This window comes from Drosophila nasuta, chromosome 3 (assembly GCF_023558535.2).
Source record: "Drosophila nasuta strain 15112-1781.00 chromosome 3, ASM2355853v1, whole genome shotgun sequence".
Taxonomy (NCBI): Eukaryota; Metazoa; Arthropoda; class Insecta; order Diptera; family Drosophilidae; genus Drosophila; species Drosophila nasuta.
This window is the reverse complement of record NC_083457.1, coordinates 47,315,485-47,332,227: the sequence shown is the minus strand read 5'-3', so window position 1 is coordinate 47,332,227 and position 16,743 is coordinate 47,315,485. Positions and strand designations below refer to the sequence as shown.

Below are 16,743 nucleotides of genomic sequence, written 5' to 3'. Positions count from 1 at the left end.
AAGATAAGTTTAGCATGTTTTTTATGGAAGGTATTGCGAATTGGGCTCGTTATTAAATGGACAAAGGATAAAAAATAAAGGAAACATTTAAAATCCAAATAATATTTCCGAATTTCCTTTTTAACTACAAAACATGTTAATAATAACGGCGCGGGTGTCACTTTATAAATACTTTGTTTAAGCACCTTAATAGAAATATAATGAGAATTAATGGAAATACAAAACTGAGTTGCTGCTCAAAACCGGAAAGTGCATTAAATTATTATATTAGTACATTAAACAATTCTAGGTAAAAGTACAGATGTTGTCATAAAATAGACAAGTGTGTTACGACAACAATTTGGATTAAAGTCCGCCAACTCAATGGGTGGGCGTAGTATTAGTAATGAAACTATAGTAAATGGAATGACTTGAAGCCGGAATCAGGATCAGGAATAACCGATAGTCAGCACCTTGGCGACATTCCAAAAAGATATTCGTCATCGCCTATAGAATTAACAATTCTTTTGGAGCGATTGCATTGAACGCATAACAATTGGGCGGCAAACTATTCGAAATTCCAGGCAGATGCCATTGCAACTACATCGATGACGAAAGCTATTCTAATCTATCAATCATTTTTAACTATTTGTACACTGACTGCAAATGCATTTTGCAATTGTAATCATAAACACTTTTAAAACACATTCCAATCTACAATTAAGCTGTCTAGGCAAAGTGACAACTTCATAAATTCTACCGACAACCGAACTGAGTCTGTTTAAAATAACACTATTTATAAACATTTATGGATTCTTCTTATTAAACTACTTGACTCACACTGAAATTCTTATAAAATTGACAATGACAAACCGTCGACTGTCGATCGTCGCGTCAACATTTTGTCGCATCCGTCTTGGCTCCAAATTCGAGTGTAATGACACTATAAACCTTGACAATTTCCATAAGTTGATATTTTAATACACTTACCGAAGGTAAGTTTCGAACTATTGAGGAGACTTATATCAAATTTATAAAATTTGCTGTACATAATATAGAATAGAATTGCGCAGTGTATAAACATCATTTTTTGCCCTATATAAACTGGATTGCTTTTATAGCAATTCCAGATTTGATTAGTTGTTTAAAAGATGTTTATAAGATACACTTAAAAGAAATTGTCTTTCTTTACAGTTAGTGTATATTGTTGGTGCTGCTTCTATTGAATTGCCAAATCAAGCAGCAAGGGTATTTAAAGTTAAACTTGTAATAATTACAGATTCTATAGTCGGGTAATCAAAACGTTTTTGTATATGGTGTTATGTAAGTAGTGTCAATGATAGTCTAATTAACACATAGCTCAAGTAATTGTAATATAGTTGTGCTATTATATCCATTTATATTTATGAAGGTTTTATTTATGCATACGTATAATTTGCATTTGATTTGTCATCAATGCAATATTTCAAAGCTTTAATTTGGTGATTTTTTATACCCTCTGCATGTTTAAGGAAAGAGTTTCATCATTTGGTGAAAGTGAATGTAACAATGTAAGAACTTAAAGCGCATTGTTAACATATTTTAGAAGAGTTTTAATAACAAGTTTAAGTTTAGTTTAAGATCGGTTCATCTGTTTATCTCAAGTCTTAATAGCTGAAATCAAATCAGCTTATTCAACTTATTTCTTTGCACTTTACACAGGGTATTTCATAGTCTTGAACTCTCGTCTCTTGCATTCTTACTGGTTTATAATTGATATAGTTAGACGCTCTCGATTCATGATAATTTTCCCATTGCGAACAACTTTCGTCGGCGTCGGCGTCGCCGTCGTCGACATCGACATCGACATCGACATCGTCATCGTTGTTGTCGCTTAGTTGGCGATCGGCTGCATATAAAGCCCCGTTCTGGCAGCGATCGGGCGAGTAAACAGCGTCGTGATTTGGTCACGTAAAGCATCGGGCATCGGGCGTCGGGCATCGCAATCAAATTCGACAACAGAAAACTGCCCAAAGCGCGAAAGACGCGCTCAGTCTGATAACGTGCGGCAAGCCGTGAACAACGTGTTCGCGCTGAATCGATCGATTTGTACGATTACAGTTAAAAAGTGTGTGCGTGTTTGTGAGAGAGAGATTTACGGGTTTTGCCCCAAAATGAAATCAGTGCCAAGTGCTGTGATTACGTTAGTGCTCGTCTGCTTTGCCACGCCCACACGCGGCCAATTCAATTTCAACCGGCAAGGTATGTGAGAATTAGGGGAATACTTTTTACAAAAGAAACGCTTGCTGCTTCTCGCTTTTGTTGCGTACTTCACAGCTTCTATTTAATTACTAACTAACATTAAGAACATCTCGACGTGCACAAAAATAACAAAAACAATAACAAAAACAATACCAACAACAACAAGCGAGTGAATAAAGTTGCTGTGTTTACGCCTGAGAAACCTGTTCTCGAGTGTATCGTAAAAATATTTTAATATATTAGCAAATGATTACAGCAACAACAAATAACAACAACAACAATATCAATAAGAAACATTCAAATTTAAATTACAAAGCGAATAAGTTTTTGATTATTTTCCGTTTTGTTTTCGATTTTTGTATTTTGTGAATTTCTAAGTGGCAAGTTCGTTGCCTAAGTCTTTTGTTTTTTTTTAAATTTTTTTTTTTGCATTTCGATCCAAACACAAGTTTGATTTGCGTTTTTCGTTCGCCTTTCGAAACTCGTCTCGGGGAATTGGCAAAAAATAATATAAACATACTTAAATATGTAATTAAATATATGTACTTATTTTTGTTGTTGTTAATTTTTTTTGGCGTTGCGCTTCAAGTTCAAAACTGAGGAGAAACCAGTCATTGTCAGTGTCATTGCAAACTCGCCCCAAGGTCGATTGACCCAGAGATGTTTCCTTAGAGCGACAGTTTTTGACTTGAATTCAATAGATTTATGTATTTCAATCACGTGTTTTTTTGGGTTTATGACTGCAATTTGTGAATACGAAAAGAGACAGAGGGCAGACAGCATATCAAGTACTTCGAGGATTTCGTTCATTACTGTCAAAGCTTTTGGGGGGTATAAGAAACTATTTATACAACTTATAGAACACATTCAATGCAGAGTGATAAAAAAAAGACAATAATTTTAGTTAATTTAGTGGGAAATATTTAATCACTAAATTTATATTAGTAACTAATCTTTTTGGGGGTCTAAGAAACTACTTCTACAACTTCTTTTTTTCGTTCACTTAGAACACATTGTTAATAACAACTGAACAAATATTTCCCACGAAATTAATTCAAATTTTTATTTCCATTTCGGCCTTTATCACGTTATGTTTTCAATGCGAATATTTTCATATCATAAATAAATTACATCATTTAGTTTAAGTGAAAATATTCGCATTAAAATACTTCGCATTTTTCTTTGGTTTAATTGAACAAAATTCATTGTCAGAATTTAAAATTGAGTTGAATTTCTGTAGAATTAAAACTTCAAAGTCTTGATTCAAATGCTATTTGGTAAGATTTCAAGCGATATATTTGAATTTTAGGTGCAATATATTGAATTAAAAACAACAAAATGTTAAAATGTAATTGGAGATAACATTTTTTTCCTTTCTGGACATCTGCAAAATTTATCTACTTTTTCACTTAAATTGTGTCGACTCAAATCATGTTTAATCAGAGCTACAACCTCTTCCCTTCCTCTTACTTACTAGTTGACAGAATTCAAAATTTAATTGAATTTCTTAAAAATTAAAACTTCAAAGTCTTGATTGAAATGCTATTTGTTAAAACTTCATGCAATAGGCTTAAAGTTTAGGTGCTATATATAAAATTAAAAACAAAGAATGTATGTATAAATATAAATGGTCTTAAAATGATCTTTCTGCATATCTGCAAAATTTGTCTGCTTGTTCACTTCAATTCAAAACAAGTTTAATCAGAGCTACAACCTCTTCCCTTTCCCTTAGTGCGTCAGAACTGCATTACTCCCGAGAACTATTATGGCAGCTGTGTGGCATTGAGCTACTGTCCCCAGGTGGCGGAAGTCTTCCAGTTGACCGACAGACGAACGGCCGAGAACTATGTGTTTGCGTTGCAACGCAGCTGCGGCACACGCAACATCAACAGGGATCCAGTGGTAATGGTTCATCATCCAATGCTTCTTCTCTATTCATCTGTTCTATCTGTACTAAGCTTTCGCTAAACTTTTTCGATTAGGTTTGCTGCACTAGACCGATTTCTGCTCCCGTTACAGAGCGACCCACGAATCCATTCTTGCCACCCACTGATGGCGGATTTGTGGGACCACAGCCAGTGCCAACCTCAGCGCCGAACAACAATCCCTTCTTCAGGTCGACGACACAGAGACCCACAACAGCTGCGCCAACAACATCTGCTCCGGTGACTTCTGCTCCCATCGTAGAGCAACGTGGCACCAGCTGTCGCATTCCTCCAAACAAACTTGGCGAATGCGTTGGTAAGTTACACATATCATAAATAAATTTCTCTATTTTATTAATCAATGTTTTCGCTGCAGATATCAAGAGCTGTCAACCCATTCTCAGTGAACTTTTGGTGAAGCGCAACGATCCCGAGTTTGCCAAATATGTGAAGGCCTCGAATTTGATTTGCGGCCAAATTGGCACCAATGTCTGTTGTCCCACTGGACAAACGGAGGCCACACGTGCTCCGATTAAGCCCAAGAACAGCGACGCGATTCCACGTAGTTTGTTTACAGTGGAGGATGGTTGTGGCTACACTTTGACTACCAACAAGAAGATCGTTGGTGGCGTCGTCTCCAAGAAAGGTGCCTGGCCCTGGATTGCTTTGCTTGGTTACGATGATGGCTCCTCTTCGCCCTTTAAGTGCGGTGGCACCTTGATCACCGCCAGACACGTTGTGACAGCAGCTCATTGCATTCGAGAAGATCTGTAAGTTGATGTTACGCAGTTTCTACTCTCTGTTATACTAATTCGTTTGGTTATTTTAGCACCTTTGTGCGTTTGGGCGAACATGATCTGAGCGATGACACAGAGGCCGGTCATGTTGACATCAATATAGCCAAAGTAAGTTCACAAGAAAAGAAGAGTGTTAAAGTCAAGTAAACAAATCTTGAATCCAGTCGTTACATTTTTAAACCGAAAGTAAACTTTTACAATTGTTTAAGTCCCGATTGTTTAGAGAAATGCAAGCATATATTCGGACTTGTAGATTGCAAACACTTTAAGAATAATATTAAATCAAGCTCAAACATTACTAAATTTAGATTGTTTAAACTAAATTAAAAAAGTTAGAAGAGTATAATAATGTTGTGTTTCCAGGAAATGTATCTAACAATCAAAAGGAAAAGAAAAATATTCTATATTAACGTGAATAACCGAGACAATACAGCCAAGTCAGTCCGTCTGTCTGTCCGTCTGTCCATATGAAACACTGCATCTCAGAGGCTATAATAGATAGAGCTATAACATTTTTTTTGACAACATTTGTTATGGTCTCTATGGCATATTTTGAATGTACTACTATATCAATGTACCAGAAATAGCATTCGACTGTATCTTTCTTACTTGTTGTATATTTCGATACGCTTACTATTTAACTTGATTTCAATGTAAGCATTTGGTTTAAGGGATTTACAATATTCTGTCTGCATAGATAGACAGTTTTTGTTTTAAAATATTTTGATTGCAAAAAAAAAATAAAAACAATATCTAAGTGATGATTGAAGATTGAAATCCTAGTTCAAGAATAATTTTAGAATAGAAATTTGTTTCCTTAAGAGCAAAAAGTTTCTAAACTTAAGATAGTATTCAAGTCTTTAGAGCCTAATTTTTCTGCTTAATCTTTAGCCAACTAAAGTTTCTCTCTCTTCTTTTTTAGAAAGTCTCCCACCCCGAGTACAATCGACGCAATGGCCGGAGCGACATTGCAATGCTCTATTTGGAACGCAACGTGGAGTTAACGTCATTAATCCTCCCAATTTGTATGCCCAGCACACCAAGTTTGCGTGCCAAGTCCTACGTGGGCACACTTCCGTTTGTCATTGGCTGGGGCAAGACGCAGGAGGGAGGCGAATCGGCCACCGTGTTGAACGAACTGATGATACCCGTTATGGACAATGAGGTTTGCCGCAGTAGCTATGAAAAGTTGAATCGTTACTTCAGCGAGGATCAGTTCGACAAAGCTGTGCTCTGCGCTGGCGTCCTCTCGGGCGGCAAGGATACGTGTCAGGGAGACTCGGGTGGTCCTCTAATGACGTCCGAGGGTGGTGGCGTTCAAATGCGTTTCTATCTGATTGGCATTGTGTCCTATGGCGTGGGCTGTGCCAGGCCAGAGGTGCCGGGAGTCTATACGAGTGTGCAGTACTTTATGGACTGGATAATCGAAAAGGTGCAGGATACGCCCTGAACTTTGTAACTTTTGGAAGTTCGTTGCCCTAGTCTAACATCTCATGTACTTACTTACCTAAATAATATTTACATTTATTGTGAAACGCTGCGTTTTTATTGTATGGAATTCTTAGACACCCCTTTAAGGGAAAGTAAGATAAGGGAATGCTTCGGTTTTGAGGGCGAAGCAAAAGGATTTATATACTACTCTTCTATCATTTGGCGCCATCTTGAGCTCCTCCTCGTCACTAGCTGCTTCTCCCTCTTTCTATTTCTATAATCAGATCGGCACGCTTTTGTGACCACATGGCATTTGTAGGAGGATCTTTTCAGCCGTCGAGTGTGATTGAAATCAGGCAGCTGCTAGACTCTTTTCTTGGCACACACTTTGCATTTTCAATTAAGCTGACATCACAACATTATTTCTATTTTATGAACAGCATTTATAATCGATCTACAACAAATTTGCATATGAAAGTAGAAATTTGCATGCAAAATACGATTTGCGAATTCACCAAGAAAGGGAAAGAGACAAGGGGTGTTAATTGTATCATTAGCAGCGATATCTTTATTGACAGCATTTGCAAAAAAGGGAAAATAAAAGAGGGATAAAGGGTTCAATGTGTTTGAGGGTTGCGAAAAACATTAGCTGGATCAGCAACAACAGTCAAGAGGTGTACAAAGAGAAAACCCACAAATCGCTGATTGCAAATATAAACACAATTATGGGATTGATCGAGTTGTAATTTTGAGAAAAAGGAGTGCGGGTGAAATATTGTATTTATTACAGAATAGAGTAGATCACAGGGTTTATGCTCTAGATTGATTGATTTACTTTCGCACTTAAGCCTAACAAATTGTATTTAATTAAATTGCACATACTTAAAACTGGCACTAAAAATTCCTTCCCGATCTACGATTCCGGTGTGGCGGCATTTCGCTTGAGGACCTCATTGAGGGTGGGACTAAGTGCCAGGGCGGGATTTGCGACAGCAATAATATTATCACCAGCGGCCGAGATGACCTGAACTCCGTTGGCGGTCAGATCAATGGATTCGGTAAGAGTCAGATCTCTGGCATCGGCGTGGGATGTTTCGATGGGACACTGGCCGTGGGATGAGACCGGTGAACGTTCATTTTCCAGACCATTGGCCTGTGGAAGAGTGTTAACAATTGGCCTTTACTCAGGGCATGCGGGCAACGAAAGAAGCTGCACGGAATGTGCTCCAACACATACTCACTGGCATGGGTGGCGAGCTGGAGTTGCTGAATGAGAATCGCGAATCGTTGTCCTCAAAGTCCGCAGTCTTGGCCAGCCTAGGAAAATAATCAATAATATTATATCGATAGTAAAAAAGTATCTTTTCTTTTTTTGTACTTACGAGAACTTGGCAATTTCAGTTAGATCGAAAGGCGGCTTGGCAAACTTTTGGTACATGGCAAACAGATTGTAGCGCGAATCCTCAACAGCTTCCTTTGATTTCAGATTTGTTTTTTTGCAAATGAAGATGTTTAATTAAAGTCGCTGGCATAGGAATAGTTGTTGGTTAACGGTTAAGCTAAGCAAAGCTTGACAAGAAGCGTTTTTGGGATTTTGGCGTTTTGGAAGAATACACGTTGGTTCAGTTTGGTTCTCAAAAGCGGGCGAATTTATTTTGTTTGGACTCAAGGAGAAAGGTACACCATATATTGCAGAAAAATTATAAGCAAAAGGACTAAACTAAACTTATGCAACTAAGCTAAGTTCTACATAAAGATGTGTCAACAATTTAACTAAGAAAACTTCTACAGAAGCAACAATAACAACAATAATAAATTAAACGATATAATAAATTTGTAATAGTAAGGTTAGTTTAGTGTAAAGGCCTTAGAGTAAGTGTAAACGTATATTAAAATGTAAACTTTAATAATCTTAGGATTTAGCAACAGTTGAACTACAACAAACAATACTGAAAAAGACTAGGGATTGTTGTAAGAGCTACGAACTATTTAAAAATACCTTCTAATGTTTAGGATTAGAAATAATAAAAATGTAATGTATACTTCTTCATATGTTATATGAAAATATTACTTTCGAAGACACTTAAACTCAAAAGCGTTCAAAGGGCGAGAGGATCAAAAAAGGTGTTGATAACGAATAACGAATGATTCGATCAGATTTCAAATTGAAGTAACAAATAACAATTTTAAAAATTCTAAATGAAATACTATAAAAAGGAAGTCATCTTCTTAATCTATTAAAAGCGGTTAATTATATGGGATATATATAAATTAGTTTAAAGAAGTTGTGGTGATTGAGAAATATTAAAAAGAATTCCTCTAAATTGTATTAAAAGTAGTTAAGGTTATAGGAGACAAAACTACTAAAGTCTAAGAATAAAGTAGGTTAAAATGTTTAAAATTGAATTCTAAAATAAGTTTCTAAATTGCTGTCTAGGGAAAGAAACGAGATGCGAAATTATTATAATACTATATATAAAATGTGTAACTAAATCAGAGATACTATAAAGCAAGTGCTACCAATAACCCATTGAGATTCTGTGTAAAATCTCGTGCTAGACATTAGTAGACTTCATGGAGTTAGGCTGCAAAGCAAATATTTTGGTTAATGAGGGCACTCAGTGTGCCCACTGTGCAGAAGCAGAAGCAGAAGCTGAAGCACTGCACCCAAGGAGGGGGGAGTATGGCGTATTTACTGCTCGTTGGAATCTGGTTTCCTTACCCGACTGAGTTCCATGGGCAGCTGACTGGCTTCGGTGGAGGACAAACGCTGACGCTTGCTGCTCGGCACAGCAACGGCGGCCGCATCGCTGGACTCGCAATCGACATCGATGGAGACGACGCCACCGCCACTGCGTTGACTTTGCGCCTGATTGTTGCCCGGCATTTGCGACAACAGATTGCCATAGCGAGCAATGCTGGCCGAGTGCCCGAAGCCCGCATCCTTGACAATCTGTCTCGCCAGCGGAAACAGTTCATCACGACGCGTGAGCAACCAAATCGTCTGAGGATTCCGGCACAGTTGTGCAGCGGCCTCATTGACGCACACCTCGTGCAAGGTGAGCGGCTTCTCCGGCCGTCGCTTGCAATCGAACCGGCCATAGATGGCCGAGTACTTACGTATCTCATCCATGCGACGCGGATCATGCTCACCCATGGCAATCACCGCCTCCAGTTCGCGTGTGGTGCGCTTCTTGGAGGTCTGTGCCCGGGGTTCGCGTTGCGGCAGCTGACGCGCAATCTTTGCTGCACACATTGTGATCCGCTGCACCTGCATCTCGGTCAGTACCGGCGTCAGCTGCGGCGAGCTGGACGACACCTGGTGGGCGGTGCTGGCGCCACAGGGCGTGGTCACGCTTGGCGTGGACGGCAGTATCAGTGGTGAGGTGGATTGACTCTGCATCACAGCGGGCAACGGCACAGTGGGGCAGAGCACGGGGGAGGGTTGACTGATCTGCGAGAGCATTGGCGCCGACACCGGAGTGGGCGTTGTGGCCAACGGCAGATTGGCAGAAACTTGGAACGAGGCAGCGGGATTGAACGAGGAGAATTTACTGCGTGGCAGCGCGGGCGTGGCATCCGGATTGAAGACCAGCGATGGCTTCGTTGGCGTCTCACAAAGTCCTAAAAAGAGTTCAAATTATATAAGTATAAATATATTGAAAGTAGAAAGTATCAACTGAGTGTAATTAAAAACTTTTACAGACTATTTTCATAATTAAGAAAAGATTGTAGCACTACAATTTATTAAAGTTTGAAAAAATCGAAATTAAGTTTAAGTTGAGTTGAAGTCAAAGCATTTGTAGAAGCAGATAAGTTTAAAAAAAAATAATTTTGAATTCAATTTTTTTTAAGAACAAATAAGTTCGTTAATCACAAAGAAATTTAGTTGAATTATGTACTGCTTCAGTCGCACTGCTATTTCAATGAACACAGCTGCATATGTTATTATTACCCATATAGAGCTGTGTTCTTTGAAATAGCAGTGCAACTGAAGCAGAAGTCTAAAACGTTCATATACATATTCTTGGAACATTGTTATTCAAAATATGATATTCATTTATAATATAAAAAATAAAGAATTCGTCCAATTGGACCTTTACATCTGTTCTTCCTTAGTAAGTAAAGTAAGGTAAGTAAGTAATAACTTTACTTTACTTACTAAGGAAGAACAGATGTAAAGATCCAATTGGACGAATTCTTTAATTTTTATATTACAAGTAAGTAAAGTAAAGTTATTACTTACTTACTTTACTTTACTTACTAAGGAAGAACAGAAGTAATGGTCCAAATGGATGAATTTTTTATTTTATATTATAAATGAACACTATCTTTTGAAGTAATTATATTGTTAAATAAAGTGCTCTAAATAATATCAAAATTATGATTATATACAAAAATCATCAAATACAACCATGTAATATATTTAAATTTGAATTTTTGATAGTTTTGATATATAGAAATGGTTTATATTATATATAAAAATCTACAAAAGAACACTTATGAAAATGTAGTTCGAAAGCAAAGAACATTAAATTGCTGTTTTTAAATTACTTCTGCTTAGTATCACATAATTTTGAATGGCTTAATTTTGGTTGAAGAATCCGAATTAATTTAATTCAAAACATAAAATCTTTTCAACTTACCCAAATGCGGCAGCATAGGACCTTGGAAGAGCGCCGGATTGTTGGCCCATTCATGCAGCGCCTTTTGCAGGCGACGCACATGGAGCGGCTTGGATGCCATGCCCACCAGTGCCATGATTTCGAGGAACTCCTCCTCGCCAGCATCGTACAGCTGCTGCACATCATCGCCACCCATCTCAAGCAGAGTGTCATAGTAGGCCAATAGACTGGCTCGCTGGAGCACGCGGTACAGCTGCACCTCGGCCTCGTTGCTGGGACGCGACGTGGTGATCACTGCAAAGAAGAAGAATAAAAAAAACTATTAAAAAACAAGCAAAAAAAAAGAAGATATTTATAGAGAGACTAAGCGCGTTCTCATAATGCTGCGAGTCCATAAGAAAAAAATTTAATTAAATTCGTTTTTTTTTTTGTTGGTTGAGAAATTTTTGAAAGAAGTCGACGGACGTCTGGACCCTAAAAAGGAAAGCAAAAAAACTAAAAAAAAGCTACGAAGCCCAATAAAAAAAAGTTGAAAACGAGATAAAAAAAAACTGAAGCACAAAAAGGACGAGGCAAGAGTTTGGGAACGTCCTCATCTGCATAAGCAAATGCGGCGATCAGCGTCGGGGTGTATGTGTATGTGTGTGTGTGTGTGTGTGTGTGTGTTCAACCCTTTCGCTTTCGTCCTCGAAGGATATTTTGGTCTGGGCCTCAAAACTCGTTAGAAATGCGTCACGCATGCGCTGAGATGGGCAAAAAGGATCGCCAGGATCATTTTAATCTTCGTTTTTTTTATCATTTTTTTTGGCGTTTGGGCACAAAAAATGTAAATATTTTATCGTGTGAAATATTGTGAGATAAAACTGGCTGCTTTTATCCAGAATTTATTGGCGAGTCTCTCTGCAGAAGAGACGAGCACAATTTAAAATGCCGCCTGAAGATGATGATTATGTCAAATCGTAAATAATTATGTGAGAATATTTTACTTGAGACGGAAAGCCAGTTACCAGTTGCCAGCATTAACCAGTTAGCATCTATCAAGAAGGCAACAGCAGCAGCTATGAAGAAAAAGAAGAAGAAGCTACCAGTTCCCATTGCCAATGTGTGCGCTACTCGCTTTAATTAATAGAGAAGCAGCAAAAAAAGTAAAGTAAAATAAAAGATGCGCTGGCCCAACTAAATTATAACAAAAGCGAATCAAATAAAAACACACATCGATCGATCGTTGGTTCTTTTTTTTTTGCTGTGCAACCGCAGAAGGAGGATAAGGTTGTTGCATGTTGCAAGTTGTAGTTGTAGCTGTTGCTGTTGCTGTAGCTGTAGCTGGTGTTGTCACTTGATGCGCTGCCAATCATTAACCCATTACTGCACGCTTGTCACAATTTATGACACATTCCCGACAACTAAACAGACGACAAGAATGCAGACAACAGAGCTGCCTAATGACTATTTAGGCCTTTGAAGGTCTGCTTTCTAAAGACATATTCTAAAATAGTACCATATGAGTACTATAAAGTTGTACGAATAATGAAAATACAAATGAAGCAAGACTATAGCTAAAAAAAATTTTAGAAGAACTTTAATTTCTAAAGACATATTATTAAATTGTACTTATTATAAATATAAAAATTATAAATATCAAAAAAAATTATAAATATAAAAATTATTATGAAAGTTCAGCAAATGAATGTTTAATTTTTTCGAACAGTATAAATAATATACTATTTTTGGTATTTTTATGTAAATGCTTTCAGTATAAGGTTAAGGTATATTAATAATATATCATACTTTTTTTGGTATTTTTCTATAAATACTTTCAGTATATGTTAAGGTGTATTGACTATTTTTACAATTGATGTATATAAGAAAAAATATACTTTCTAGTTATTTCTAGAAATCTTGTCATATATATTTCTCGAATATTAGTATTATTATAGTATATGTTTATTACAACATTCCAGATATTTCTTGAAATTTATTTTACTTAAGGTATACGGCTCTTGAATACATATTATCGATATTAGAGCACATATTTCTATGAATCGTTTATACAGAAAGTATTTGCAATTCAATTATACTTCTCAAATATTATTATTATTATTATATAATAATATACTTTCTAGATATTTATATAGATCTATCCAAATAAATTTATACAGCTATTGAATATTATTAGTTCAATAAATCATTTTTCCTGAAAGTATTTTCTACATATTGCCAGAAATCGATTGAACTTATTTTTTTGCATATTATTGCTACATAAAGATAATATAGTCCTGATATAGTCTAGTCTTCGAATATTATTTTAATTTTATAACAACAGGAAACTATATTTCTTTATAATATGTGTTTTATGAAACTAATTAAGTTAACGCTTGTTGCACAGAAGTGTTGCTCTCTCTTGTTGTCAGTGGGTTAAGTGGGACTGTCAACGCCACGCTTCTTTTACTATGCGTGTCCCCCTTTGGTCCTGCCATGATGCTGTCCAGCAGCAACGAGGAGTATTTAACGCAGTCGAGGGAATCTTTTGCGTAAGACAGAAGCGAGACTCTGTAGTCTGTAGTCTGGAGTCTGCAGTCTGGAGTGTGGAGTCGCTGGAGTCTGTGGAGTGTCTGGGAGGCTGTAGCTGAAGGGGCACGCATTTGCAGCAATAAATAAATGAGACGTGATTTCAATACACAAATAACGTTTGAGTGGGGGGGAAGTAAAGGAAAAGGACAGGAGCCAAGCAACTGGCCATTGGGTTGGGCTGGTTCTTCGACTTGGTTTAAGAAGGGAAGGAAGCGTTCGTTGTTTGTCTGGCTGTGGCTACTTGGTGCGCTGATTGTCACTACGTTGCGAGCTACTGAAGTCACTATTCCAGCACCCCCCACTTCTCCCGCAACCGTTCTTCTTGTTGATTTTTTATTTATTTAATTTGCTGCTCACTTTTTGCTAACCCGTTGCCTGTTAATGTTGCTGGCTGCTTATGTTAGTGTTGTTGTTGTTGCTGTTGTCATTTGCTAAATATGTTGTTTTTATGCGCGGCCAAATGGGCAAAGATGGACAAAAAAATGAACTGCAGTTGCTTTTTAGTTGGCACTTGAAAGCAATAATGACATTCGACGCCACATACCAAGTCGGCTCTCTGGCTCACTGCCTTCTGACCAGGCCAAGACCGATGCTCCGACTGTTTCAGTGTGTGTGTGTGTGTGTGTGTGAGGGACGTCAATCGTGCTCGATCGCTTCGATTATGGGCAAAATACAAAATAAAAAAAATCAGAAGAGGAGACGCAATGCAGACGCCGCCAGAAGCGTCTTCCGTGTGTCGTCTCTCACCACCGAAAGTATTTCTCATATAAAACGATAAATTAAAAGCGACTTTTTGAACGATCAAATTCTTCGTCGATCAAAATTCCATTGGTGGCAATAACTTGACGTACGTACGTGCCAATGGCCCCAACGCAACTCTTCGATAAGGAGGAGGAGGTGGAGGAGGAGGAGGCTGCAGCATCCATCCCAACCCATAACCATAACAACTGGCGACAACAATCTGCAGTCGCAAGTCTCACAGACTGCAATCGCGTTTGCCAATTGAAAGACGCAGCTCTAGTCTCATATTTACTACCCTCAATCTTAACTCTGGGGTGCGTTTTTTTCTTGCTGTTTATACCCACAATGTTACCCCTGAGATTTGAGCCTATCATCTTGAGATCCTCACCAAAAAACTACTTCAAACCGTTATTTACCTGTGTGCTGCACGCGTCTCATTGGACGGGTCTTTTAATGCTACCTGGCCCGGAGTATCAGACAATAGTTCTAGTCTTGAGTAGAGTAAAAGCCCTGCCTACTTTTTTTTTGTTTGCTGTTTGTTGTCGCTACTCAGGGTGGTTGCACCAAGGAAGTGGAAACCGGAACTGAAGCTGTGGCAATGCGCGAACATTTCTATTGTTGCTCAAAGGTCCGTTATTGCCGCCCTTGGATTTCCGTTACGAAAACAAGCCACATTAAACAAGAGCAACAACAATGGCAGTTGAAACTTGCAAAGCTCGAAAAGCGCGCGAAAAACTTGCAACTGCATATGGCACGTGATTATAAACCGCAATTGCTGACCGAGCAGGAATTAAGAAGCGCGAAAAATGAAGAACTTAAATTTTTTAGGAGTTATAAAAAGGGTTAATTTAAACTAATATTATCAGAAGAAAGCTTGGCAATTATTGAGAATAAAATGGGAAGGACTAAAAGGTTGGAGAATTCTCGACACGCAAAATACTTCAAAGGAAATTATTCAAATCTTCAATAGATTATGAAAAAATATATTTTTTGTTTTTTTTATGAACGCATAAGAAACTGGTCGAAGTAAATTAAAATATAGTTCTTATGGGATCTGAACATGACAAAAAAAAGAATGCTTTTGAAGATCATAGATATCTAAGCCTGTTATCCTTTTTATCTGTTGTTCGATTGTTAAACTTTGATTATTTAATTAGATGCTTCAGTAATATTCAAAATAATTCAAAAGATCTTACAAATACATAGTGAAATAATCATAAAAAAAATGGCTTTAGATAAAATAAACATTCTCACTCATGTTTAAAAGAAGCAATGGAAATCATTATAGATTTGAGAGCTGATACTAATCATAATAAATTTGAGAATAAAAAATTTAGAGTCCTTAATTTCTTATATTTACAAATACTTAAGAAATATAATGAATAAGCTCAGTTTACTTTAAAGTCACTTGAGTTGTACTTACTTGTGCCATTTGCATTGCGTCCAAAGATCTTGCCTTGCGGACTCAGTATGGGACTGGAAGACGCCGACGGCGCACCCGAGAGTGATCTCTGACCCTCAGAGGGTCCGCTGGCTAGCGATAGATTGTGGACATCCTCCGGCTTGCAGAGCTCAATGCTGGTGCTGGCTGCCAGCAGTTGGGGCAGCGACTGTGTCAGGCTATTGCTGTTGCTGATGTTGCCCGTGGCAGTCGGTGTGGCAGGGGCAACGGTAGCTGAGGTCGAGCAGCTGGACGCTGTGGCGCTGTGGCTTCCGCTTCCTGTGAGGCTCTTTGCCGCGACGGCAGCAGCAGCTGGCGAGGGAACTGTTGAGCTGGTTGTGGAAGTGGATGCCAATGGGGCTGTGGTCGATGTCGCTGCTGTTGTCGTTGCTGTGATGGCAGCAGTGGTGGGAGAGTTGGCCTCCATTGTGACAGTTGAAGACGCTTGGACAGCAAAGTAGAGCCAGACACAACCACGATACAATCAACACAAAATGCATGCAAAACTCAAAAAAGTGCTAGCAACAATCAAATCAAAAAGGATGCACACAACACTACACAACACAACACAACACAAGACGAACTACACAACACTACACTAAAAAGTGCTTTGAGATTTGGTTTAGAACACAGTTGGATAATGCAAGCTGTGAAGAAGAGGAAGAAGAACACTTGGTACACTCGTGAGGCGCGCTTAAGATATCGATCTTTGATCTCTCTGCCTATCCGCTCAGCTCGAGGCCAGACGAACTTCTGTTGTCGCAATGCCGCCTGGACACAACGAGAACCCTTTTTCAGCTTCGGTCGCAGTCGCGGTCGCGGTCGCAGTTGCCGTCGCCGTCGTCGCTGTCGTCGCAGCCTGCTTTCGTTTTCTTCAAGGGAAACATCTTTGAGATACTTTCGAAGAGAAGAAAAACAACGCACATAAAATCACGCAGCAGACGACGGACAACATCGAAAGGGTTAAAAAGGTAGAGAAAGAAACGCAAAAA

The 16,743-nt window shown here is 38.3% G+C and overlaps 2 protein-coding genes across 7 annotated transcripts; one reads left to right on the top strand and one right to left on the bottom strand.

Moving 5' to 3' along the window:
• Positions 1 to 1,910: 1,910 nt before the first annotated feature.
• On the top strand, positions 1,911 to 6,477 carry LOC132792235 (venom protease-like). 3 transcript variants are annotated; one of them, XM_060801499.1, is made up of 6 exons: positions 1,914 to 2,220; positions 3,953 to 4,122; positions 4,203 to 4,461; positions 4,522 to 4,915; positions 4,975 to 5,050; positions 5,865 to 6,477. In XM_060801499.1, the coding sequence occupies exons 1-6, from the start codon at positions 2,133 to 2,135 to the stop codon at positions 6,390 to 6,392; spliced, it is 1,515 nt and encodes a 504-aa protein (XP_060657482.1). In that variant the 5' UTR covers positions 1,914 to 2,132; the 3' UTR covers positions 6,393 to 6,477. The 3 variants fall into 3 exon arrangements, with proteins under 3 accessions (XP_060657483.1, XP_060657482.1, XP_060657484.1); XM_060801500.1 differs by lacking the exon at positions 3,953 to 4,122 and having other exon boundaries at positions 1,911 to 2,220; positions 4,240 to 4,461; XM_060801501.1 differs by lacking the exon at positions 4,975 to 5,050 and having other exon boundaries at positions 5,865 to 6,059.
• A 475-nt stretch (positions 6,478 to 6,952) lies between these two features.
• On the bottom strand, positions 6,953 to 16,481 carry LOC132793189 (NGFI-A-binding protein homolog). Of its 4 annotated transcripts, none has more exons than XM_060802891.1 (6): positions 15,734 to 16,481; positions 11,020 to 11,292; positions 9,096 to 9,997; positions 7,756 to 7,847; positions 7,615 to 7,690; positions 6,953 to 7,526 (listed from the first exon to the last, which is right to left on the bottom strand). In XM_060802891.1, the coding sequence occupies exons 1-6, from the start codon at positions 16,176 to 16,178 to the stop codon at positions 7,287 to 7,289; spliced, it is 2,028 nt and encodes a 675-aa protein (XP_060658874.1). In that variant the 5' UTR covers positions 16,179 to 16,481; the 3' UTR covers positions 6,953 to 7,286. The 4 variants fall into 4 exon arrangements, with proteins under 4 accessions (XP_060658874.1, XP_060658875.1, XP_060658876.1 ...); XM_060802892.1 differs by having other exon boundaries at positions 7,354 to 7,551; positions 7,611 to 7,690; XM_060802893.1 differs by having other exon boundaries at positions 7,419 to 7,526; positions 7,611 to 7,690.
• Positions 16,482 to 16,743: the final 262 nt, after the last annotated feature.